Source organism: Homarus americanus, unplaced genomic scaffold, assembly GCF_018991925.1.
Source record: "Homarus americanus isolate GMGI-L3 unplaced genomic scaffold, GMGI_Hamer_2.0 scaffold42818, whole genome shotgun sequence".
Classification (NCBI taxonomy): Eukaryota; Metazoa; Arthropoda; class Malacostraca; order Decapoda; family Nephropidae; genus Homarus; species Homarus americanus.
Window position 1 is genome coordinate 471,488 of NW_024741585.1, and position 27,888 is coordinate 499,375.

General features: G+C 38.1%; 1 protein-coding gene across 1 annotated transcript; it reads right to left on the reverse strand.

Moving 5' to 3' along the window:
• Nucleotides 1-3,876: 3,876 nt before the first annotated feature.
• On the reverse strand, nucleotides 3,877-27,849 carry LOC121875984 (protein O-mannosyl-transferase TMTC4-like). The gene is made up of 15 exons (XM_042380826.1): nucleotides 27,762-27,849; nucleotides 25,972-26,127; nucleotides 25,385-25,616; nucleotides 24,430-24,610; nucleotides 23,358-23,485; nucleotides 22,818-22,917; nucleotides 22,122-22,239; nucleotides 21,607-21,761; nucleotides 16,978-17,183; nucleotides 14,286-14,460; nucleotides 14,020-14,151; nucleotides 13,549-13,680; nucleotides 13,242-13,403; nucleotides 11,165-11,358; nucleotides 3,877-10,859 (listed from the first exon to the last, which is right to left on the reverse strand). Exons 2-15 carry the CDS (start codon nucleotides 26,111-26,113, stop codon nucleotides 10,580-10,582), a joined length of 2,337 nt encoding a protein of 778 aa, XP_042236760.1. The 5' UTR covers nucleotides 26,114-26,127; nucleotides 27,762-27,849; the 3' UTR covers nucleotides 3,877-10,579.
• Nucleotides 27,850-27,888: the final 39 nt, after the last annotated feature.

Genomic DNA, 27,888 nt, shown 5'->3' on the forward strand with positions numbered 1-27,888 from the left:
GTCAGGTCTTAAATAGCGGAGGTAGGCGTGGCTTAGTAGTTGACCTCCGTGATGTATGGCGGCGCTGGTTGACCTAGACCACGAGGCATACACTGGGGAATTCGTGGGGTCGGCTACTCAGCGACAAACAGCGTTTGTAGGGGAGAAATCCACTTCAAGACTCTACTATCCGTTTTCTCTTTAAAAGTCCTGAAGTCACTCTAACAATGTAAATTTTAATTTACGGAGTGGATATTTTGCCACGACCGGCCAAGTTCCTACTAACGCTATTTTACTGTGAGTGTGCTGTGATTGGCCAAGTACTTTCTGTTTAATATGACGGGGGTCCGCCCCCTTGGCTAGAAAGTTAGGTAATGTTAGGTGGGTTTCTTAGGTCAGGTTGTAGTGGATTTCTCCCCTACAAACGCTGTTTGTCGCTGAGTAGCCGACCCCACGAATTCCACAGTGTGTGCCTCGTGGTCTAGGTCAACCAGCGCCGTCCACGGAGCGGGGGTCAACTACTAAGCCACGCCTACCCCCCGCTATTTAAGACCTGACCTCGTGGTGATCTCTCTTCTTCTACCTACACCAACCAGCCAGCAACACCTCCTCCTCCTCCGCCTGCCTGGCGGCCCTCGCTCCCGCTGGCGAGCATGGCGACCCACAAGCTGGTCCTCCTCTGAGCACCCTCACCAACCAGCTCTCTCTACTCAACGCTTGTAACCATGCTGCCACTTCCCAGCACCAAGCTGCATTGTACATCCAATACAACATGTATACAGAGAGCACATTGTGAGTTTCCATTCTCCATCCCATCCTGAGAGAGAACCAAACAACCCGTACCCCACAAGGTTCTAGTAAATTTCGCCTTTTATAATGATAAGCTTCCATACACAACAGAAATATGGCGAGGTATGTTTACAGCTACACAACGATCAACAGACGGCGAAACAAATGCCAAATGCTGTCAGTCACGGTTGAATATAGTTCTCGTTTTGTTCACCGGTAATGGACGATTAGCCAGTCAGAGCGCATTCACGGTAAAATAGCATTTGTAAGAACGTTTTTTTTTTTACGGGATTAGCCCACCAGGGCACACATCAGGGCCTGGGAACAAAAATATACTGTAATAATAAATTAATAATAATAATAATGAAAATTATAACAAAATATTAAATAAATATATACAATAATAATAATAATAATAGAGGATCATAAGTAAATAAAAAGATAAATAGTGAGAAACGATATATGTATGATGTGTTGTCAAAGTAAGAGAAACAAGCGAGACCCTGCAATTGTGTGTAAATGAGGCAGAAAGTCAGATCAGCAACCTGGTGTCATGATCGTGATGACGGCTAACCTGAAAACCTTAAGGATTCATATTACGCTCAAACGTCCACAAAACCTTCTGAGTCCCCCAGTGGAAACGTCCCCCGTTTTCTCTGTTTCCTTGATGACGTCATCGAGAGGCCGTCTTTGTCTGAAGGGAACTTTGAATATAATCCGCGGATTTCGTAGCAAGACGCTGTATGTTGGGACCTGTTACCATCCAACCCTTTGTAATCAATTTAAATTTTGCTTTTGATAGCTCAGTCAGAGCATTGTTTGTGAAGATAATAGTAGGGAATGAAACCGAGTTCGTGGTCTCAGTTTCAACGTCAGAGTGTACAGTAAAGTAATTCATCGAAATAGAAGTAGGTGGAGTCCCTGACCTAGTTTGAGTGAGGGTGCCGTGGATATTTCAACCGTTAGTAAGTGCTCACCCCTTCACCCATACAGGTAGGTCATTCCACTCCGTGTTGTAATTCGCCCTTCTTTAAGTGATTTGACCCAATTAATAGTTGATTGTGCAAGTGTTACAGTAACGTAGTTGATATGCTTTGAGTGAAGTAATGTTTACGTCTTTAACGTCCCCTGAAACGTGATGTCGTTGTCACAGTAAGTGCTCGCCCCTTCACTCATACAGGTCCCTAACGCAGCCTAGGCCGTGTCTGTAGCGTGGATGTTGTATCCACTTGTCTGGAGAGATGTCCGAGGTCCAGTAGGATCAGTTATCTTCGCGAGACCCGACCGTCAGACACTTCAGTACTACCTATGGGCCCCATAGCTGACCAGTCTGACCCTAAAGCTCGGCCCGCGAGGTGACCCCGGAACACCAAGCCACACACAACTACCCGCCCCCATCATTGGTGGATGAGTGCCTAGCTCAGTAGGGCTATTTGTGTGGTTGTGTTATTTCACTGGGATCTTCAAAGTTCGTTGGGAAGTACCCCATGGCGGCTGCTTGAGTATCACTCCTGACGACTGAGTATTGTAGTGGCAGTTGCCCCTGGTCTTAATGGTGCAAAGTTACTATAAGAGTAGTGGTGTGAGTATGTTGAGCCTTAGGGCATAGTATCAGGTTTTGTCTGTTGGTACATATATTCTTCTCCTACCTCCATTTTAATGTTTAAATAAATATTGTATTTGTGTATTGTGTCTCTTATTTACCTACAGTATCTACCGTTATTTCTTCCCTATTACTTGATACTATCATTACATATACCCACGAGCCTCCTCTCGTCACGCTACCAATGATTGTAAGTATTAGAGAAAAAAATTGTTATAAGAGGCACAGGCTCTTTTACTGGGACTTGGTCACAATTTTTGTGATGCCATAACACAGCAGGGTCTACCATTAGATAATACATTAGTGTTTCCAATATCTTCCCAGGCTGTAATACTGTACCTCCCCGTTTCATAGCCGACTTAAATTTAAAAGATAACCTGTATGAGTAGCTGTAATTGTTGTCTCGGGAAGCTGATTTCCACCTGATAAATGGAATACGTACCGAGGTATCCTGTGAGCTAAGGAGTGTAACGAGATATAAAACTGTTAAGAGACGAGAGGTAAGGTGGCGTCACGGACTCATCGAGTCGTGATAGCTGTGTGCATGCCAGAGTAACTTGTATCCCCCAAGTGTTAAGAGTACAGTAATAAAAATTTCTGTACACAAGCAAGTGTACAGTACAGTGTACTTAACAATAAAAACAGATACATCAACTTGGGTAGATGATATAATGGAGGTGGTGGTAGAGGTTTTACATAGTGGGTGATGGTGTTGGAGTGACATCTGCAGTCATCAGGGGTGGAATCCATACCAGGGAGTGTGATATCTTGCATAAGGCTTAATTTTGCTCGCATTAATTGAATTCCTGGTAGGAATAGGGTCTTCTCATATGAGTGAATTCGCCTATGCTGAACTCGCATATAATGAGGACTTACTACAGTTTCTGATATCTCGCCAATATGTCAAGGGCTCGAGTCCTGCTTGGCCCAAACACAAGTGAGAAGGGTGATCCTCACTCCCAAACATCACAGGTGACTCGGTCTTTGGTTTTCTCCTGGATAGACTAACCACCTAAAAGGCTAGTAAGCCGAGAAGTGGAAAGAAGAAGAAGGAAAAAAAAGGTGTTACCTGTGTCAATTTAATCATTAGTGTTATATTTTTGGGAAGTTCAATTTGGTTTCTTAACTGAGAATGTTCAGGGCCTGTGACACCTTAATCATGGTTGAGAAGGTTCAAGCCTGTGACTTGTTTACCATAATTGGGGAGAGTTCAGGACTTGTTACTGGTAACTATGACTGAGGGGGGAGTTAAGTTGATCCCAAATTAAATATGTCTTCCTAAAAGTCTGTCATGCCAATTCTCTAATGCAGCTGTGTCAATGATACTGACTGGAAATGTTAACATTACTGTCACACTACAAGTCTTTAACTGCACTGACCGTAAATATACAGTACTGTACTTACAAACACATTTTTCAAAAGTATAGATTCAGCTCCCAGTACTAACCAAACCTGGCATATCAGTTTCATCAATGACAAACAGAGGTAAAAGAACAATGCACAAATAAGCACCACCTTTTCTTTATCCATTTCTACAAAATGTCTTGTATTGTTATATACAAAATAATACATAAACTTTCTAAAACACAAGTGTGAAACATTTAAAGAGTGCAAGTAAGTACCGTGAGAGAGAATATGTGTGTGTGTGTGTGTGTGTTTGTAATGGCAGAGGAAGGTGAAGTACTCTATAGCTTTAGTACTTAAAGAGCAAAGTGATTTTATGAATACAATACTTAACAGTGAGAACATCAAAAATGTAAAAGGTAAAGAGCTGCACAACTTACTTATTATAGATATATATATTCTTCACAAAACAATAAACAAGAAAGAACACATGATATATATTGACCTGTATTTCCACAAAGTACTTATACCAGTAGAGATTATATCAATACAGTAAAACCCTCTTAATCCAGACTAATTTCTATTAATCCAGATTGAGTCTGGATTTATATGAAATAGTCTAAATCTACCCGCACGGTGGCAAAAATAAACACTTGAATCACCTGAACCACTAACCAACAGTACAGTACTGTATAATATATATAATTCTTGTACATACTGGACATACAGTATTTACCACAAAGTTGGTGATGCTGTTGATGGTTGGTTTTTTCAAGTAATTGTAATATTTATCCACCAAAACTTTTGCAGACACACCTTTCTCATGATCTTCCAGAACTGCTAGCTCGTCCTTCAGGCTAAACTCCTTTCTGACTTCCTTTTGAAGTTGTCTTGCATTTTGAACCCATAGTAAGTAGTCCACAAAGTCACAAATACAGTACAGTAGTTGATAGAAATTAGAGAGATGCACACATGAGGGCTGTAGCAGCATGACTGGTGACAGCATTCGTGTGTGCCAAATTACAATCTCGATTCCATCTGGATTTTTCTCGGTTAATCCAGATTTTTTCTGGATTAAATATATCCCCTCCAGAAATAATTTTATCCGGAAATTAGTTTAAGACAGACTGAATTTCCCAACTAGTCCAGATTAAGATGGTTTTACTTATGTGTAACCTATTTTCTTAGGTACAATACAGCAACAGTGAAAGTACAGTACAGAAATAGAAATTGAGTGTTTTGTTATTTTTCCATATTCTTTTAAGAAAACCTATACCGTATTCAACGAGATGATTTTTTTACACTAGTCATATCTACTTATTGCACATGAACTTCAAAGATAAAAAAAAATTACTGGAAATAATTGGCCTATAGCCTGAACATACAGGTATATATTTTTTTCAATGTTAATTATTGTCAGGTGTTAAAAAAAAATTAATAATTCAAAATTATATCAGAAAACTTTAATGGCTGGTTTAACCCTTCCAGATACAGTGATTCATGTGTGTGTATCAGCTCCTACACAGGGCAAGTGATGAGGTGACTCAAATAAGGAAATTACCCCACCTGAAAACTGAGTCCACTTTCCTGAAAGGCATTAACTGTTTACACTGTTTCTGTAGTAAACAGGGAAAGTTATTATCATGTGAACTGCCTTTAGGAGACAGTTGGTGGCTGAAAGACTCCACCTCAGTACTGTACTTTATATGATTTCACCCCATAACACAACGTCCAAACTCTTTACCCACACAAGGGTGGAAAATGGTCGTAAAACACTGAAACTGGTGATGATAATATTACTGTTAAATTTTTATTTACTGTCATTATTATACATCATTTTTATTAAAAATAAATACAAATAATTATTATCAATGTACCTGAAAGGGTTTATTAGTTCTTTAACTTATTTAGAAAAAATAATCATCACTTAGTCAGAAAAGAAGTCATCCTAATGTTATAAACCATTGGTGAAAACCCTTTTCTAAAAAAAAAAAAAAAACTTATTCAAATACTATGATTCTTTTAAGTACACAGGATAATGATGTAAGCTGATATTACACATTAAGCCTCAGCCATTTCATCATAGAGCTAACCTAAGTCCTACAGAAAATTTGTCATATCAAATAACAATAAGGGTGAGTCCACTGTCATCGAGTCATTAACTATAAAAAACTATGATAATGTTGAAAATTACAAACTATTCCATTGTACTGTATGTTTAAAAAAAAATTATTGCAAAAGCCTGTTCACAGCTGTTCAGTTAATATCAATAACTCCTTTATTTAGTGAACAGAAAGAAAGTGATCAGAAATAAAACAAATACCAAGGAAATTATTACAGAAAATCAGATAAAAGAAGTAAGCGGACTTGAAATTTTCCTTCTACAATCCTCTATTGCACTTTAAAACATAAAAGAACAACACAATATCAATAAACATTAGCACTAGTGAATGGTACATAGTAAACCCTAACAGACAGATAATGCCACACTATACAGGGAATGACTCGGGGAAATTTGGTCCAACCTGCTCCTTAATCATAGCATAATACCCTCCTCCTTGCTCTCATGCTTCAGTACAAGAGCACTTAAGCACATTACAGTCCTTTTCTTCGGTATCTCCTTTGTTACTTGATCTACTTTAGTTAACACCTTAAGTCATATTTTGCACAGCTTTCTTCTCCTGAACTGAAATCATATCACCTAATTTTTGTTGAAAAATCTGCAATTCTCAACAGTAATGTATAATGTAACAAAAACAACATGTAAAACAAAAGGTTATAAATATGTTTAAAGTTTCAACTCATTAAATTACTACTTTAACATAAATCTATGCTATGCCATCCATACAACAGAGTAAATCTCATAAAAAAGCATTTTGAAAATATGCAGAGGAAAAGAGGTTGCGGAAGTCACAACTGGGTTTCTGCTAATAAGGATTAATCTGGTAAATCTTCATCAACTTCTGAGAAATGACATAAGCTTAACATTTAGATCCTCGAAGTAATTATATATTCAACAGAAAATTTCTTACGCAAGTGCACAGGCGGGTTGAGAAAAGTACCGGTTTGGCCTAGGGAATTATCAGCAAGCAGTATTATATACTAAGTACAGTATTTATAAATGTATTGCAAAGATACTGACTTGTAGCTTTTGGAGAAGCTACTACTAAAAAGCAGTCAGTTTCTAAAATTATATTATGATTGCCTCTAGCCCCATATATACTACTCTTTACTTATCACACACATTACAGTGCACAACAGTAAAGATGTAAACAAAATCATTTTTTGAGAAGTTTATCCTTTAAGATTTAAATCTAAATCAAGAGGCTTGTGTTTCATGAAACCAAAGTCCACAGTGATGCCAACCCCAAAGAAAAAAAATCTTTAATTTCTTAAAACATGAAAATTTGATGTACTGTATTACATCATAAACATAACTAAGATTTATGAAATAACAATGAATCTTTTGTTTGTTTTCTTCATACTGTATGTACAAAACTGACAGTTTTGTACAAGACAAGCATCTGTATTTTATCTCATTTGTTATCAGCTTCAAATCATTTGATAAATGTCATTTATCAGATGGTGTATACCATTTTCATCACTATTTCCAGATGCCTAAAAGACATTTAAGACTAGAGCAAAAGCATTTGTAAAACAATGACTCCATATCATATGACATTTTTGTATAACATATTATAACCATAATGACTAAATAAAGAAACACTGGGTCTGCTTTGGATGTACCATCATGAACATGTCTGTTTTACATCTATCAAAGTTTGATGTCCTGAGATTCAGTTCATATAAAACTCTAATTACTTTAAGTTTAAGAAATTAAGTTTACAAATTAAAACCATTGTATTATTTGTCAGACACCATACTATGTTGAGTGTGCCACATCCATGTTCATGGGAGTACCTGTACCATCACTACTTTGGCACTCGGACTTAACCTAAGAATTGGCACCCACTTTCACATACACGTATGTTAGTTTAACCTAAAATTGGCACCTATTTTCAAATACATACAGTAATCTTAATAGCTATAAAATATTATCAAGCAACTACCATGAAATTATTTATGATTCAAAGTAACCTGATTTGAGTGAACCTCAATTAAAGAGAAAACTAAATCAAGGTATTTCTTTAAATACTGTAATAGTACTGTACAGTATATGATTTCATAAATAAAATATCAAGTCAACTGATACATAGTTTGATCTTCAATTTTCAACAATAACTACAAATATTTCATAGATACCTGAGGATAACTTAAGACAGGTTACTCAACACATTAAAAAAAAATACAGTAATTCGGAAGCAAGTATAAATTTTAAATTGTGTGAGAATCCAATGATTGTGTACTAATTATGAGCATTCAGTTATTCTTGAGAGTAAGTACAATAAACACAAAACCTAGTAGTGATACATGGCAAAAATTAGCATTGACATAATACCCAATCAACAGCATCTAATGACCATGCTTATTCTTACAACTTCAATCCATCCTTGTTTTATCTTCAAAATTTCTTCCTTAGATGATGTGAGTGAAAAAAAGACCATGGCTTGAACACTTACATCCTTTTTTTAGAGATTCAGGTCTGTTTGTCTAGTTTGCCCTTAATGCTCCACCGTCACACCTTTTCAGTCTCAAGTTTTCATATATTCCACGTACACACACTCCAAAAGTATCTTTACGGAGAGGTACACTACAATTAATTTCAAAATGAACACTGCAACTCCTGTTCTCTAGGTAGGGTTGTCAAAATCCTTCATTCTTTGTATCATATTGTCTAATACAAAATTGTAAAGATATTTTTGGAACAAAAAAAAAACAAAAAAAAAACTCCCAGGCTTAAGCAGCACTGCAAACTGGAGAGGATTGTTCTTGAAGCACCTTTTAGAGGCCAAGCTCATGTTAGTTGTCTCATTATGGGTTGCCTACCGGATGGTTCAATGTCTTCAGAGTCCACTAACATCGATTTGTTAAATCAATTTTGGATATACAGTACTGATCATCCTTCTTTGCCATCACACTATCAACTTTGAATGAGTAGTATATGGTGCAACAGTTTACCCTAGAGGTTGAAAGTCTTAATAGAGTTGTGTAAGCTATATCACCACTCAACACACTTAAGTCTCTGTCTCCCATTTTTAATTCCAGGCCAGTCCTCCATATCCTTGGCTGAAGATCAGCTCCTCTTTGTTTTGCTTATATGTACAATATTCTACGAAACCTCAGTGTAAGACCATCTAGACATGTCAATGATCTGCTGGCTAAACCTATCACAGTTCTCAATGATATACAGAATCAGACGAATTTTAGTTCCTACTTATCTCAATTTAAAAACTTTGTTGATATACCCTGCATGTTACCAACACCTGCTGAGTCCAGGTTAAGGTGCTTAAAGTAAATTGCTTTAAGTCTAGCATTTGTGAACTAATTGTCATAAACACTATCACCCAGGACACATATTTTGTAGCTTGTTAATTGTAAGGGCCAGGACTCACTCCAGGTGGGATGCATAAGATAGACATGAACAGGTAAATGTTTAGAAGCTAGATAATCCCTTCTGGTTTTAACAGATTTCCTACATAAAATCCAATGGAATTCCTGATGCATTTAAATTACTTGCATTTTGCCTCTGCTAAATAAATCATTTGAGACCAACATTAGGATGGAAAAGGAAGTGATGGTATTAACCCAGGCTGACATAATAAGGGTTTGTTTGAAGACAAGGACCCCCAGTAAGTAGTCAATATTTCAAGAACAGGCAGGCTTAAGAGTCGTAGCCTGAAATGTCATTCTTGTTGTCAAGACAAGTTTACATAAAATTACACTTTCACTGCATTGATTACATTTTTGCCAAGTATATTTTGTGACAATAACTGCTAACTTTGCTTGCATCTAAAATATTAATTTCTAGTAAAATTGTCCTTGTGACTAAGATCTGTGTTATATTACTAAGAAAAATGCAAACCTAGCGTGGCACAATATACTGTAACACTACTGTACCTTCGTTCTTAAAATACTCAAAATGTCTGAGATATCTAAGTACAAAGTTAATAAAATAAGATTCATTTTATCTCTGAGAATTCAAAATTGCAAACTGGTAATATTAAGTATCTTACTTCACTCACAAAAATCCATTCATTGTTTTTAACACTGCAAACCTGCTATACTGCAACTCAATTGACTAATAGGACTAAAATGAGGGGTTGATCATGAAACTCTTTCCTTATAACTGAGCCTGGACTGAATAACTCACAGATGACCAGCTAAATTTTACAGTATGAATACCAAAGTAACAACATAAGTGGTTGAAACTACTTGAGTGATAAGTTCAAAATCTTCCCATTACCACAATAGTCCTTAAAAAAGGCTCTTACAAACATCGGCTGCTTGTTAGAAGCCTAGCTAAGCACTCCATGACCCTCATTTGGCATTGGTTACAAAAAAAACACAACTCAGTCTCTCAGTTTCAGCTAATCTCAGTTTAATACTAGGTGAAAAAAACCAGAAGTTAAATATGTTACAGTAGAGTCACTCAGAGAATAATGTAATGATGACAGATCACAATAAGCAGATGGGTCAAAGGTAATAACTATTATTAACAGCAAAAGCAACACTAGAAAGAAGTACAGTGTAAAAAAAGAGGGTAACCAAACCCAAGGTGATTAACCTCAACATGAAGCTGCCAGAGAAACTTAACCCATTACTGCAGTATGAGATATGCTAACATTATTACAGTACAACAGGTTTGCAAAGCTGTAGCCTTATCAATAGAATGACACCATCTTACCATATTACCGGGTACTTGTCCATGTCTGTTATTTACTCAACACTCTCATTCATCTTCTGTTATCTAGATATTTTCCCTGTGGCTTTGAGAAGCATACTCAAATTATCTTGAGCACTTTTCAATGTCGGGTTAAGTCTCAAAGCATGGATGTAAGACTTTTCTGCCTGTTCATACTTACGCCAACGGTGATACAGAACACCAAGATTAGCCCAGTAGTTGGCGTTGCTTGGATCAAGGTTTGTGGCCTGAAGAAAATGAGATTCAGATTCCTCATATCTACTCAGCTTACCGAGGGTGTTGGCCAGGTTGAAGTGTAGAGCTGGTTCATTTGGAAGGTGTCTGAGGAAGATATCAAATTATATCAGCACTCTCAGATTTGATCAAGTATTTTCTGTATTTATAACATTCTGCTCTTCATGACTCAAAACCATGCTTCATTTGAGGATGTAATTCATGGATATTCTATAAATAGTCTATGGATCCAGCTGCCTTAGAATGTATATAACCCCTTGGATAGAGCAGGCTTTGCCAAGGAAGTTCCAAATAGAATATCCTAGCAGCTACTAACTTAATGATGTCTCTTAGGCTACAAAAAAATGTTAGGTGAATGAGGATGTGCAAATAAATTAAGTAAGTAATGGAACCTTAATGCTTTATCTGCAACTTCAATGGCTGGTTGATAAAGTCCTTGTGAGTCCAGGAGGATGAGCATGTTAGTCCAGGCCACAGCTAGAGAGGGCTTGAGGGAGGTGGCATTGGTCCAGGTGGCTAGAGCAGCATTGTGGTCACCCTTTTCCAAATAAAGGTTGCCCAAATTGTAGAGGCAGTCTGGATACACCTGAAATTAAAAAGAACTATTAGAAAGCAGGTAGCAGGGAAGAAACATACCCCCCCCCCCGCAATTTTTTCCTGATAATTTGCAGTTTCATGATAAGTGAGATGATGAATTTATGATGCAGTGTCATGCATAATTTAGGTTTTATTGTCAATGCATGAACTACTACTTAACGGAGTAAAATAGTGCAAAGAAGTAACACTTCCTTGTTCTTGTTGATAACTGACACAATAGTTAACAGGCCACACCTGGCATAGAGATCTATGAAAATTGGAAAAATATCATAAAAGGCGACAATATTCCCGAGCAAAGGTGTTGCCTTTGGCTGTATGAAGATGGAGTTTTATAGTGATATTCGTCAAATTAATACATCTATGTATGGTTCCCCCCACCATCCCCCAACGTGGCCTTGGTAAATTATTTGTAAAAAAGGGGGTAGGAAATAGTGCAAAAATAGCTTTACATATCAATTGCTGGCAACTTAGTCCCTCTCAAGAGCATAGTGGAAGATGCAACACTCAGAGCTCTGTGGGCTAGCAGCCCTTGTCAAGAGAGAATATCTGTACTCAACTCTTATGCACTTTACCTGTCTGTACCTAAAAATAAACTTTTCCAACATTGAGATAGGAATTTCTTGGCCAATATTTGACCGATTTCAATTAACAAAAATTCAGCACAAGAAGAATTTTCCTCAGCTTATTTACATTTTCCAATTTCTTCTATTTTTGAGGCTTTATTTTTAGTTGAATATTTTATCTCGATATTTTGACGACAATTTCTAGTTTGGAAACTTTATATCCCTAAAAAAGCCAAAAACAGACATATTGTTAAGTAAAGCTCATGGACAATAATAGATGTCCTAGCAATATAAACTAAAGGCAAAAAAGAAACAGCAATGGAGAAATTCTACCTCAAAAATTTAGAAAAGGGATGAAAAATGAAAAGGTAGAAGGCATTTAGGGGGCTAGAATTGATGTACATACATGTGATCCTTGAATGATAAGAATATCACAACAACGAGCAAAATCTAAAGCACATACGCCTTTGTTTGGTTACGTTATCGGATCCTTTATTGAGAAAAATGGTGTGATAGCTTCTGAGTTTTGGTGGGCTGATGTGCACACAATCTGGTACACAGAGATCACTTATTGGAAGGTTTACACCGATGACAAAATATCTTCAGTAAAGATAGGAAAGGGAATCAACCCAGAGTATCAATGAGTGCCCTATCCAATAGACTCAAGGACCGCCAGAAACATGAGTACATTATTTACTATGTATGGGATATTATTGTTGTTTTGTATGGGCAGGGTTATGCTTTAACCTAACCTCAACTATGGAATTAACACTGCTCTAGCATTCTAACAGAGTCCAGGAACATATATAACCTGTTTGTAACTTGGGGGACTATCTATAATCACACTTGAATCACAATATAGAGTATGTTACCTATGACTCCTTGGCTACATTAAACACCCTACATGAGGGCTTAAAATCACAAGAAAATACCAACTGTCCACAAGGTCAGAGCAGGAGCAGTGTACCTGTACAGTACTCTAAAAGGGTTCTGAAGAATTGTCCCGATATAGCACTTCACAGCTGATGTCAAAAAGCAAATTAATGGCCTGGTGCAAATGTGTGTTTAAGTTTGGCAGCAAATCCCTTCAGCCTTCTCCCTCTTTAAGAGACCTTCCTGTGGCTGTCTTTCAAGCAGACCTTATTTTCAAATTGACTCATTTCTAGATCCCAGTCAGAAGTCAAAGTCCTGGGCCCGGCTTTTGACCCATAATACTTGCTGGATGTATGAAATTGTGCAATTCCGACAAAAAAGTTATAAAATCCAACATTATAACAAGTAAAGACCTTGAAAACATAGTGCTACTTACTGATCTATGAGTGAGAGCAGTGAGGTAACTATTCTCAGCTGATCCATGGTCACCCAAAGATGCTTGAACAATGCCTAAGTTCATCCAAGCTGCAGCAAAGTCTGGTCTTAATGTGGTGGCTTGTTGAAGTAGATGTAATGCCTCGTCAAGATGCCCTTGATCCTGCAAATGACAAATGCATCCTAAACTCCTGCTGAGTACACTATACAATCCAATGATAAGTTTATCTAACTACAACACTGCCTCAAGACAGTTTATGGTATACCTATAAACAATAATAATTAAAGCTACTTTACACAACACTGACCTTGAGAATGTTAGCAAGGTTGTTCATGGCCTGGTCGTAGTCTGGATTTAGTCGTAGAGCCTCCCGGTATCTCCTCACAGCTTCCACTACATCGCCAGTATCGGCAGCAACTTTACCCATGTTGTAATGAACCTATTTACAATATTAATCAATTTGTCTGTTACAGTATGTTAATCTTCTGCCTCATGCCTCACACAGGGAGATAAGAGCTACACTCACAATTCTCAATAACTACTTTGCAATTCACATCATTAAAAACTCTTAATTTATTAGGTACTAATCATAAAAGAAACTTAGTGTGTAAGAGACCCACAGTTAAAAGAAAACTTAATTTAAAAACTAAATTTATTTAACAGATGATATATAATAAGCCTCTTTAAATCCTTTAATCTCTTAACTATCTTATTTCTGTGACCTAAAACCTTTAATCCTCTCACAAGAAAGAGCTACAACATACAGTGCAGTACTGACCTTAGCATTTAGTGGACAAACATCAAGACCGGAGCTAAACAGTTGTTTCTCAGTGAGCCAGTCACGACTTCTTTGCTGGCAGCGCAATACAAACACCACCACCAGGAACATATATCCCACCTGAAGCACTCTCTGCCAAGCACAAAACCACATAAATAAATACGGTAATGCAAAATCATGAAACGTTTGTTAGTCATGACTATCTTACATTGCAAGATTTATGTAACCCACTGTATCATACTGTAATTTCAATTTCTATATCTTACCTTATTCACCTGGCCAGCTACACCAAGTTCCCTCATACCCGTCACCACAAGAATACAGAAGCCAGCAGCAGGCAGGTACAGCACGCGCTCAGCTATCACAAATCCTACCCGAAAGAAGAGGTTTGTGGCTGGTAAGAATGGCACTATGCCCATGGCCAACCCCATTAGCACACATCTGCAAATAAATGTTACCATAATTATCAAATTAGAAACAATAAATACTATGAATGATCTTCCGTAGATTAATAAGGTAATTAAAACTTCTTTATTCGAACCCAAAAACATAAATATCTATTCACTTGTCCCTCTCTTTACATGATTTATTAGCACACATATTTGTTCATGTACATTTGATCTTTTAACACAGAAACTTCGAAATGCACAATATTAAGACTATCAATTTAATAAAACAATGGAAAAATCATATTTAAAAAGGTCAAATCATATACGTAATATACAGTGTACAGTGATATCCCCGTTAGCAGGAACAATTGGTGCAGAGCACTTCCGGGAATGAGAGATTTCTGGGTAACGAGACGACTCTCTCAAAGCCGGAAAACATCTCTCATCCCCGGAATTTTTTTTCGGAAGTTTCAGAAATTGCCCATTACATCATCTCTTGAACCCAGAATTTTCTGGGTAACGGAAAATTTTTCTTGAAATTTCCAGAAAATGCGCCTGATTTTCATATCTCAAACCCGGAAAAAACTCCCTCAGCTATCGGGAATTTTGTTCGGAATTTTCCGGAAAGCATGCCCCTCAGAAAATCGTTCCCAAAGCCGGAATTTTCCGGAAAATTCTGGCTTTGGGAACGATTTTCCGAGAAAACTTCAATTCCGGCTATCGGAGAGTTGCGGGTTTGAGGGATTCTGGCCAACGGAGATATTACTGTAGTCTTATACTGTAAAACAATTCATGCATGAACAAGCTTGTTCCTGCACAACCCATTCATGCTACTGTCAAGCACTCACACTCATGGAGTACTGTATTGTTCATTGCCACAGTTTTTGTATCCCCCAACCAGTCTTCAGGTGCCGTGCAAAGCGCATGCCCCAAGAATACATTCCAAAAGGTAGACAACCCCGTGGTTTGTCGATCTACTGTTTTCATCTTTTATCTTGCATTAAGCTTTGGCAAAAACATATATCTTTTTAGTTTTTTACTTATATTGTACACCATCCCCTCCCCCCAGTCCATCTTCAAGTGTGGCATGAAATGCACAGCGGTGTACACTGAAGATACTTGTTTGGATTGTCTCTTTTGCATCATGGCACCCACCAGACAGCCTACAAGTTCTCCTGTAACCCAAAATACTACTGTACCACAAAGAAAAAGGAAGTAATGTTTCTGCTGCACACCAAGTATGAGATAATTCAACAATTGGGAGTGAGGACGCAGCAACAATGCTTGCTAATTCATGCATTCAAGCATTCACACAATTAAGAGGAATACACAAAATGTATAACGAATGTGCCTCATTTGTCTTCACTATCTGCAAAGGTAAAGGCAAGAGAAACTAATTTTTTGATAAATTACAGTATTCAATATTTCTGTTGTTGTTATATACAGTACAGCCTTTTTTATTTAATTTTTGTACATAATACAGTGTGATATATTTGGGGGGTCTGAAGGGCTCTAGAAAGTAATTACCTTTTTATATAGAGTAAAACTGGGTTCATTTCACATGGATTCGACAAATATCTCTTTTTACGAAGAAAACTTCTTGGTGTAAAGTGAGGGACTAGTGTATCTAAGGAATTTCAAAATTATTTCTGCATACCAAATAACTAAATATCAAAATTTTATTATTTCATGACAACTAAAACATGAAGACAATTATATACATACTCATAAGAAAATACATTTGACAATCAATTTCATAAACTGATCACATTTTCCCTGGACAGTACACAAGACAAAATAAAATCAACGAATATTATGCAATTCCCAATAGGTGAAGTGACCTCTATGTACAGAAATTATTTGCTAATCCAGGGACTTATAATGTGAAAATTGATCAGCCCTACACATAGCTATATCACTGATAAATATCCTACACCCAGAGGCCTATGCAGGACCAACCCACTTCCTAATTTAGAAGCCAGATCTCTTACTTCTGACTCTGAATGTCCCCATGCGTATGTATTGGCAAAATATTGTTTTATCTAGTGTTGGCTTCATACAGTATATATGTAATGTACATTTCTAGCTATGCTCTCATAATCAGCATGCATCATTTGTTCAGTGATATCAAGAAGAAGCTTTCAGTAAAATACAGGCATACATTCAATAAAATTTATGAAAAATTTCATAATTCTGAAATATTGGCACTTGTAGTTGCTCATGATGCACTCTATCAGTACCACCTTATCCATAATGAGGCAAAAGCAGTGCCAGATGGAAGAGAAAGCATAAGCTCTATTTCTGTAGCAAAAACTGGATTTCTGTACCATAACCCATACCTCTACAGCAATGTGATCTCCACTATAAAATCTGACTGTGAATTCAAATATCTTTCTGCCAACTGCTACATACTCTGTAGGACAAAAAATAATTGAAATCATATCTATGGAATGCAGAAAAGGTTGAAAGTTTTTGTTAATGCTCTAAGTAAGATAGTACAGTATTAAGCTATAATTACTAAAGTACAGTACTGTACCACATTAAGGGTAGAAATCAAAGACCCCCCTACCTAGAGGTCTGACTCCCTCTGCCTTGGGCCATTCCCCGCCTCAGCAACATTATGAATGAAACCCACAGAACTGGGAGAGTCAGCAGTCTTGGGTCGCTGAAGTTTACAATGACTGGCACACAGCCCATAGACCAGTCAAAACACAGCCAAATTGGTAGAACCAGAAGAAGAGCGTTCATGCTGTATGTATACTGATAATTCAAACCCTGCGGAGAAGATACAGTATATTGTTTTCAGTACATTCATGTATAAAATGAGCAGCTTGTAAATCATTATCTGAAGATACAAAATATTTATGGAAAGGCAAAGCAATTCCATGAAGCCACATGCAAGCTCAAGATGCAAATCTCAAATACAGTATATTCTGGTTTTACGCGGTTAATTAAACCCACGGAGGTCCGCGTATAAAGCAAAACTCGTAAAAAAATAACAGAACCTATGGGATTAATTGAAATAGAGACCGGGCCGACCGCCAGACTGCTCTTTTCTTGGCTATCGCCGACACAATACGTACTTTGTAGTAAAAATAACATCTTAATTTTATGATGGCATGCACACACAATTAATATATAAGAGAAATATCAATAATATTAGGTTTTATAACACTTACGTTAGTAGAAGAGATGGCTGGGCACACGGGGATGGGGGGTTGGTTCCGAGGCAGAGGGCAGATTATTGGCCCTCACCTGTATCTCTATCCACCTCCTCGTCAAACCCCTCGAAGTCCACTCACTATCACTGACTTGGGCTGGATGTGGTGGTTGGTGGGTGAAGAACTCAGTGATGTTTTGTTGACGGCTAGCATCGATGTGGTCGTGATACAGCTGAAAATAGGGCTCCTGGCATATCAACAGATGGTTATTAGACACTTCGTAGCGATGATTGACTGGGTCTTTGGCAAGGATGAGCTTCATTCTCTCAGCTAACTCGATGACTTCCTTCACATCAGCAGGTGTTAGTTTCTGCTCTTGTTCTTCTGTAACACCTCGCTGCTCACTGATGTCATCATCTTCCAACATCTCGTCCGCAGTCACCTCAGGTTGCCTGATTACCTCCAGGATGTCGTCGTTGGTGGTCTCAGAGAAGCCTGCAGCTCTAACACTTTGTGCAGCCTCTCTTGCATTCTCCAATGCCATAGCAACAGACTGAGCCTCGCCATCCACCACTTGCCTCTGCCTCCCACCTGGGATACCCTCCAACACATGCCGCCACGCGTTCCGAATCGTTGCCACAGATAGCTGTCCCCATGCATCCACCAAGAAATCAACAGCCTTCTTCAAGTTAAACTCCTTCCAGAACTTCTGGACCCGCACTTCATGGTCCGCCAAATCTTGTTCGTGTTCCTCGTCCTCGCTCTTGCTGTCAGTGCCACTCTCTAGGTTCTGCAGTTCATCCTTGGTGTTGGTGACGTCGTTCAGGAGCCGAAATTTCTTGGCGGAGAAAGCAGCCTTTATGTTGCAAATCAACTCCTGATCCATGAGCTCGATTAACGATGTAGTGTTAGCGGGAAGGAAGACCACTTTTATGTTGGTGTGACGATCCAGCAAAAGGGGCCAGTGTCCTGGTGCGTTGTCGAGGAACAACAAAATGTTGAATGGCACATTATTTTCCACGCAGAGTTTCTTGACATCAGGAACGAGACAGTTGTCAAACCAGGAGAGGGACAGACCAGAGAACATCCACGCCTTCCCTGAGGTCAACCAGTGGACATTTAACTTGCTCATGTCCATATTCTTGTAGGCATGCGGCTTGTGGGCTTTGTGGATCACAGACAACTTCAGCTTAGCGGTGCAGGAGGCATTGGTGGTGAACAGTACAGTGATGAGCTCCCTCTGCATTTTGCGTCCCCGATACTTGCTAGCAGACTTGACTACGAAGTTCTTGGATGGCAATTTCTTCCAGTACAACCCAGATTCATCCATATTGAACACTTGGTCGTCGGTGTACTGTCCTTCCTCCATAATTTTCCGTAAAAATCGGGGAAAATTCCTGGCGGCAGCCTGGTCGGCACTTGCTCCTTCTCCGACTATCTCAATATTTGTGATCTTGTTGCATCATTTAAAACCTTGCAGCCACCCAGCGGAAGCACTGAAGGGCTTGGGCTCTGCAACCCCCATTTATCTTGTTACTGCTGCATAGAGTTCTCGGGGGTAGTCCTGCAGTGCCAGAGTGTCGACCGCCATGTTCCTTCTTGACTGACAAATAATGTAGCTTACCAACAAACTCTCGGTCTTCAGCAGCACCTTATTGTGGCAATATTTCACCAGCAAGGCACCTACAGACTTGGTAATGTTCATGTGTTCATTGATTTTGCCGGCATCCTTCTTGATAGTGCGAATCGTCGATTCATTCACTTCATATTGTCTGGCCAGATCCACCTGTCTCATGCCCTTTTCTAACTCCTGGACGATCTTGTACTTTACCTCATAGCTTCAGGCGCGTCGCACCTTCTTGGGCTCGGGGCGGCTTGGGCCAGGTAGTTCAGGGCTTCTCGGGGGCTGTGGGGGTCCAGCGGAAGCCATTGTGTATAAAGAAAAAACAAAACCGGTTCCTGGGCACGAGTGAATATACGCGGGGACAGTCAGACTGGCGTGGCGGTGGTCGAGAGCGCAGGTGGCAGCGGTGGCAAGGTTAAATAGACCAATCACAGCACGCGGCGGAGGGGGTGCGTGGGTGGTAAGGATACGTGGCCCAATCACAGTCCGCGACTTCATCGGCGCGAGTCTGACGTCAGCGGCCAGCACCTTGCCCCGCCGCTTGCCGGGTATATGATGGCATTTACCGCGTAAATAATAATTATCGTTTCTGGACAGGTGCCGCGTAAATGGCCGTCCGCGTATAAAATATCCGCGTAAACCCAGACTATACTGTACACATTTTTTATATTGTTATGCCAGAGGAAAATGTCATTATTTGTAGTTTACATTTAATCTGGATACAATTTTAGCTTTTCCTTGAAATGTGTTGTAACTTGCTTAGATTCTTTGAATTTATTTCTTAGTACTGAATATGCATTAAGATATATACAGTACAATATAATGTACTGTTAGTATATAAATTTTAATATTCATACCAGTGTTTCTATGAGTCCTATACATTAATAGTGTTTTCTTGAATGACATAACTTGATACTATAGTAAAAGTTATGAGGTAGGATAGTATTGGGTAGTAGAGGTCTTATTAGGATATTAGAATGGAAGTGTAGAGTAAAACATTGAAAGGCACAGACACTGAACATATACCACCTGCTACTGCATATAAGATGGCTTTTTGGCCACAAACATAAACACACACATACAGGTATAATCAAGGGAGGATGAAATGTAAATAAAACATGGCCAAATGAAAACTGATGATGCCTGTGTAAAGGAAGAAAGCACTTTACTAACTTGATGCTCTCCACCTGGCAGCTACCATTATTGCTCAAACCATTCTGGGTCTAGAAATTTGCAGTAAATATTGACTGGATGCTGGGGGCTGATTGTATGTGGCACCCTATCCCTCCCCATTAAAAAAATCTCCTTTAAATGGGTGGAATGGAAGCAAAGATTGCCTTCAGCCTCCAACTGTCTATCTCAGAGTTATGCCTCTCTCTATCCTGTGCTAAACAGTGTTGAGCAAAGTAATTTGTCAGTAAATAACAAGAGTTTTCTTTGTGTACCTTGATATATTTGTAGTTTGTATCATTAAAAAAATCTGAGAGTAGTTAAATGGATACCAAAACAAATGCAAAATAAAAAAGTATGTATTAAAGTATCAAAATAATAAAAGTAAATAATAATTTCTGTTATCGCCGCCCCCTCATATGCCGCGACCTGTGACCTCGCCAGTTGGGTGGATGCACAACAAGTTGTTTAGATGTTATGACCATAAATAGGGCTGGGGATGCCTGTGGTTGGCAGTATCAGCCCAACTCCCTTTGAGCGTACACATTAGCGATACTAGCTGTTAAGTGGAGCTATAAGACCTCACACGTGAGTGAAAGAAAGCTGTGATTATTGGTATTATGGTGAAATGTTGTGAACTGCATATGTGCATAGCATAAGGCAATTTGGACAGTGTATTTACTAACTGATGTATAATGTATACATGTAATGGAATGTAATGAGCAGTTAACGAGTGTCTCATTCTTTACAGGTTTTGACCAAATCAATCAATAAACATCGAGGGAGTCCCCGTTGCGGGTTTCTCTCATCCTTAAGATGTGACGTCATCTAACTGTCCAACCAAACGGCAGTTAAAATTTCTATTAAAACAAACAAATCAATAGTGATTTAAGTGAAATGAGTTATAAAAGAAAAATATAGGTTTTCAGCTCTAATCAGCAGAAAGCTTGAACTCATATTCTGCATTTACCCCCTATGTATGCTACTGCCTCAGAGTTGAATAAAATTGTTTGGTTTTAGCCAAATAAAATATAAAAAGTGGCATCCCATAGTGAAGGGGAAATATTCAGTTTTGCCTTTACAAGGAAAAGGGGTAAACAATATTATTTCAAATTTCCATTTTCAATCCAGATATTTTTTTTCAAGTGATACCTGTTACCTAAAGTTTAATAAATGGCAATGCACATGATAGTACAGACTTAACTGCTAGTGTAATACATTACCTGGAATCACAAATACTTACCCTAAAGAAAATACTATCTAGAAATGAAGCAGGATTGTCCACTTTCATGAACCTTGGCACAGTAGAGCCCATGACAACCCAACGAGCCACCAGAAGAGCTATCCCTGTTACTGCTAATATCACATGGCGCCAGATCAAGCCACGAACCACACCGTCTGAAAGAATAAATGGGATGAATCCAAATGGCACAACTCTTGAACTCCTCTCACTACTAGAGTATATCCTTTACAGGGACCACAAGATTTTCATGATTACCAACCTCCAATTTTGACCATAATTTTAATTAAGAACACATTTCCTTAATGAAAGTCATGGTAATATAACTTTTTGTGACCTTGATCAAAAACACATATGCTGAACCCTATTAATTTTTTTTAATTTGATAAGTCACTGCAGTCAAATAATTCTTTCTATAGAAACAATACCTTGATCTGAAATTCATTAATATTATACAATGTTGGTGGCATGACTTATACACTGTCATATCAATAATCTCGCTTTCCATTCAAACTTACCCGGAAGATTTCTCCAGAGAGTTACTGCTCGTTGGTTGTGGCCGATGACCAGCAATATAATAGTGCGACCTATCAAACCTCCATGAGCTAATAAAACATCATAGGCACTGCACACTCCCTAGAAAGAGAAACATTGAACATGAAATTGAAATATTAAGATCAAGCATGTTTCATATAATAGACTTATTATGTGTCCTCATAAAAATTTATAAAATCATGCCATTGGCTTTTTGTGATAATCGGTTCCTCAGTGAAGCATTCTCCAAAAGTTACCAGACATTGACAAATCTTTCACAGAATACTGCTATCGTGTAGTAGGTTAATGAATGCCTCACAATACTGATGTATTAATCCCATCACTCTGCAACAATGAGATATACAGTGTGGCACATTAGTCACTTTACCATGAATTTATGTAGCAAAAATATGCCTTTGGTAAAGCAACTTATGCACTACCCTGTATACTTCAAAATATGATTGGTCAACAAGGTGTACTGTACACCCGAAGAGGTTACATCTCCTTTCCTGCCTTTTTCTCCATTCTAATCTATTTTAGATAATTACAAGGCCCACATGTCCATACCAACCCAGTGCATTACATTATTTTTCAATGACTCGGACATTCTGACATCAAGAAAGTATCAGTTGATTATCACAAGGCTTATCAATCTCCTTGGAGGAAACCCATCAACTTACCAATGCAGTAATGCCAACCTCCTTACAGAGCATGGCAGTGGCAGTAGAGGCAGCAGTCATCAGAAGGTAGAGCACACTATGTCCACATCTACCTGTGTTGCTGGAAAAGAAGAGCATTGCTGTAGTTATAACAGGACCTCTGTAAATGAGTTAATAAGCAACAGGATTCCTCTCTGTATTTTTTTTTATGCCAATTAGCCCACCCGGGCACAGGTCGAATGACCCACTAAAGTCCTGTCACCTCTCTTGCTGTTTCACGAACCCCCAATGTTCAGACTAGTGAACCCGAAGCAGTAGACATTGATGCATTATTCTGTCCATAAATGCTTCAGATTCACAAGTCTGTATCTCGGAGTTCGTGGTTCAGGAGGAGAGGCAACACGACTTTTGTGGGTTCCCGTATCTACAGGTATTTTATTAATCACAAGGGAGTTACACCAACCATATTTACCACATTTTACCATAATACATACTGTATATGAAAAAAATACATTCCTTAAAAAGGCATAAAACTCATGTACAGTAAAATACTACACATACCGATAATAGCTCTGTCCCTTGTTGGAGAAGTCATCGGGCATTCCTTTCACAGCTCTGACATAGCTCAAAAGAGCCACAAATACAAAGAGTGCACAAAGAAGGTCAGCTCTACCCACAATCCCTGATACCTAGAGAGAGAGAGAGAGATAAAACTACTATTTATTCACACGTTTTTCTCCATATATGTAATCGTTAGACAAAGGCTATAATATTTTTAAATCGTCAAAGCATAACACAAGTTTGAAAACTAAACCTAACAAACATTAAATCATCACAGAGAATTTCTTTACATAGGCATTTTTTATACAAAAATAAACCAAGAAAGTATGATACACAAGAGAATTAAAGAACTGGAATATGAAATTTTATTCTATGCCCAAGAGAAAGCGTCAAGTAACGTCCTTTATTGTGCAGGGGGGTTACTTGCATCCTCGAGGAAAGTACATTGTCCATTCAGAAAAGTGCAAGGCTACATACACAGCTACTTACCCATTTAAACCAGGTTGTAAGAATCTCACTTCAACACTAGTTCAGTGACTTCTTCAATAGCCAGGGAGTTAGCTGGTACAGCCAAAGAAAAAAGGTTGTGTTACACCCCTCTAGCGCTATGTTCCGAAACCCGTGATGAAGAGTTTAAGTAAAGTGACAGCAAAACTTCAAAGTTCAAGTTTGAATGGGGAACTTTACCAAAATTTTAGTTTGTGGGTTTCAGAACATAAGGCACGGTACATGTAACATGACTTTTTTTTTTACTGTACATTGAGATGAACCCTGAACTAGTTCATTTGACTCAAACTCTTCAGTCACATTTTTTTTCAAAAGACAACTTACCCAAGAGAGGAAAAAGGAGTCCAGGTTACTTGACTCTTCCCCTTCATCATAAGCTGGAATTCAATACTTGATTCCTACATTTTTTTACCTCTGGGTATCATGAAATGACATGCGTTATTTTAAACTACGTACCTAGGGAAGGGGTGAGGGGTGTCATATGCTGAGGATAATGCATTACTGTACAGTATATATATATAAAACAGAAGGTACACTTAATTAGCTATCTGCAGCATATGCTTACAGCCTCGGTGTGTACTGGATGTGTAGCAAAGAGGATGGCAGAGAGGAGAGCAGCTCGAGGAGCCCCATTGCCAAACACCATGTAGAAGACTCGGAGACTCATAATGCTCACAAGACAGTGTAGCACCACATTGACTGCATGATAACTAAATGGCTCCAGTGCACCCCAGGAGTAGTTTAATCTGTGGAGAATGATACAGATATAACTCAATATGTGTTTCCTTGTTATACATCATTTTATGTAGTGCATACCTGTTGATGGATTAGTGGAAAAAAATAGAGAATTCATACATAATTGTTGTCTAATTGAATGAAAAGCCCAATATCTTGATTATCTTTCTTAATATCTACAATATTTGTAATATATACATTATAATTCTTTTCACATACTTTATGAAATCAATATTGGCCAAATCAAACCAAGGGTTCAAGGTAGGTAGGTGTGTGTGTGTGGAAACAAAACTTGAGATACTGAAGTGTACTGGTGGACTGAGGGTAACATGGATGACGTAAGACCCAGGAAACCAAAAATTCCTCAAAACTGATTCGGTCTTGGTCCCAATGGGTCCAGATTTGAGGATCTATACTTTTACATGTATTTTACTTTTATCTTAGTTAACCACTCTAAATACAGAACAGATCTGTATGTTGCTTAAGTTTAATTGACTTTGTAACAGTTTCATAAATTCAGGTTTTTCATTCACAAATTAAAACACGGGACAAAAGAAATTGTAACTTCGCATTTTCTTAAACTGGATCTTTTTATAAATTGAGCACTGTACTGCCTGTAAATATTTATGGAAAGAATGAAGATGCCTTATTATACAGTACTGTATATTCAAAATAGATTCCTGACTGTTAAGTAATTCAGCCAGATTTACAATTACCAAAAACTGAATTTTTCAGGACAACCTTACTGTACTTGCTACCACTAATGCACTTAAAGTACCACATACCTGAATGACAGCACCGTCAGAGGCCTGTAGGACTTGTGACTTGATGGATGAGTGAGCCGTGTTCCCCAAAAGTCATTGTGAAATAGATTGCCAAGAGGAGTCTCCCCTCGTATGTCATTGTTATTGACAATGGCTTCTGAATCATCAAAAACAAATTCTCCAGACAAGGAATTCACAAAACAGATACAAGCACAAATGCCCACCAGGATGGCTGCAGCAGGATATGGGAGCTCTGGGAAAAAATTATAAAATAAAAATAAAAAGTAAAGATCAATTCATTAAAAAGTCTAATATGTACTGTATTATGCACAAAAACCTTCAAACTTCTTAAGAAACGAAGCTAAACAAAAAATTATTCAAAATATAAAAATCAGAATACATACAGTACTTATACTGTACTGTATACTGTACAGTATCAGAAAATTATGAGAAGAGATATAATACTTTGTTATACATACTGTACTCTTAACGTGATTGAGACAAAACACAGTGATCACCCTATACTTAATAATGAAACAATTGGTTAAGAATTCTTAAACTTTGGCCAAATAAAATATTATTCAACTCCTGATCCCCTTTTGCTTTACCTGGTGCAGGAATGTCTTGATCCCATGACTTTGGAGAATATTGTCCAGCTTTAGAGGAAGGAGCACCCTTGTCTGTGCCATTTTTTTCCTGCAGCCTGTGGTGGTCCCCATCCCAGGTGCAGCACCAGCCACCACATACCATGGTGCCTTACCCAGCTGTAAAACACAATATAAAATACAAGAGTTGAAACATCCATTGATAACCGTAATAAATAGAGATATATTCCTAAAACAATAAATTTCTAACATTTGATGAAAGGACACTTTGAAACAAAAAAAAATGGCCTTCATTTTCTCATCTGCATCAATGCACCTATCACCTCAAACTCATCCACTTCACTATGAGGATGCCACTATTCATATTTTATTTGGCTAACGCCAGATGATTTCATTCAGCTCACGGGGGATCTCGTACACAAGTGGTTAACACCGAGAGTGATGGCTCTGCGGGGTGGCTTACCACAAGGGATATTGTTGTTACACATTTGACTTGCTGGTTGCTTTTCTGGCATATCTAAATACAGTTAATCATTTGGATAATACAAAAATTTCTAGAGAGCTCTGTTGAAGCATGGAACTGGATCTAAAGGATGTGGTTGGCTTGTTAACTATTTCGATAAAACAAGCTGAAGTCAGCCAAACAGCTTGAAGCAAATATAATGACCCCTTTTGTTTAGATACAATGGATAATTATATACAGTACAGTAGATGTTTTCCACCCAAAATTTCTAATATACTCTGTACAGTAATGTAAAACTTTTCAGGAATTTTTTTTTTAGTGATAATAAATCATGGTGCTGTACTATATACCAGTATTATTCTTAACCCCTGGGCTTATGGCAGGGTATTAAAGAAAATTACGACTATTTTGTTACAAGCCGGCTGGAGAATGTTTTTGTTTTGGGTGCCAATGACACCATATTTAAAATCACCAAGAAATCTTTTGCCACAGTAATTTCGGAAACATATGTGTTCTGGTTATTCAATTAATCTGTTCACACTGTTGAGAGATTATCTTACACAAAAATATACATGTCAACAAATAAAAAACTAGAGTTGTTATTTCAGGAAGCACAAAAATTTCTGACTGAAAACCATTAGTCGGTGTAATTTTTATGTTTTTAGAGATACATTGTCAGGTAGCTGCTAAAGCTACATCACTCTTTGTCAAGTAGGATAAATCATGAAATTGTGTAATCTAGTTTCAAGACTACTCTCTCACAATATACATAAAGTACAGAGTATTGGGTGTAACAATAATGACATTTCTAATCCAACCAATCACTGACATTACACACACATAATTATCTTTGTGTTCATGAACAACAACATCATTTTCACGTACATTAATATATCTCCAACCCAAACAACGGCACACTGGGCACCAATATTATTTGAAATATGAGTTAATTCCCCCAAATCCCTCAGTAGCATCACCAAACACTCTACCTTCAATATAATTTCTCCACTAGATACTACATATATACAAATACATATTTCCAGTTAATATCCTTTAAAATTATTAGTAGAGTGTAGTGTACCTTGTATCAGCCAGCAGCAGGTAAGAAGAGATGGTCGATGTAGGATAACATCTCCAGACTGCTTAAGAGGAGGGGGTAGAAGGAGAGGCTTTCCTGCTCCCAACTCTGGTCTTTGTTCCTCCTGGTGGTCGACTCCTAACACCGTAATAACAACCCTACGTTATATTACCCTTCTCTTGGTATCTACTTAAGACATATTACTGGTGTAGGTTTAGTATGAAGGCAGTGAAGGGGATGAGAAGGACTTACCCATCACCGGCAGTAGCACTTGTTTACATTTGTCGTCTGTCACTGCAGCGCATTCATCATCTCAGCTGACATGTGGGACACTCCGATTTCTCAGGTATCCCGTAAACCTGTCTTGGCGATTTTTTTT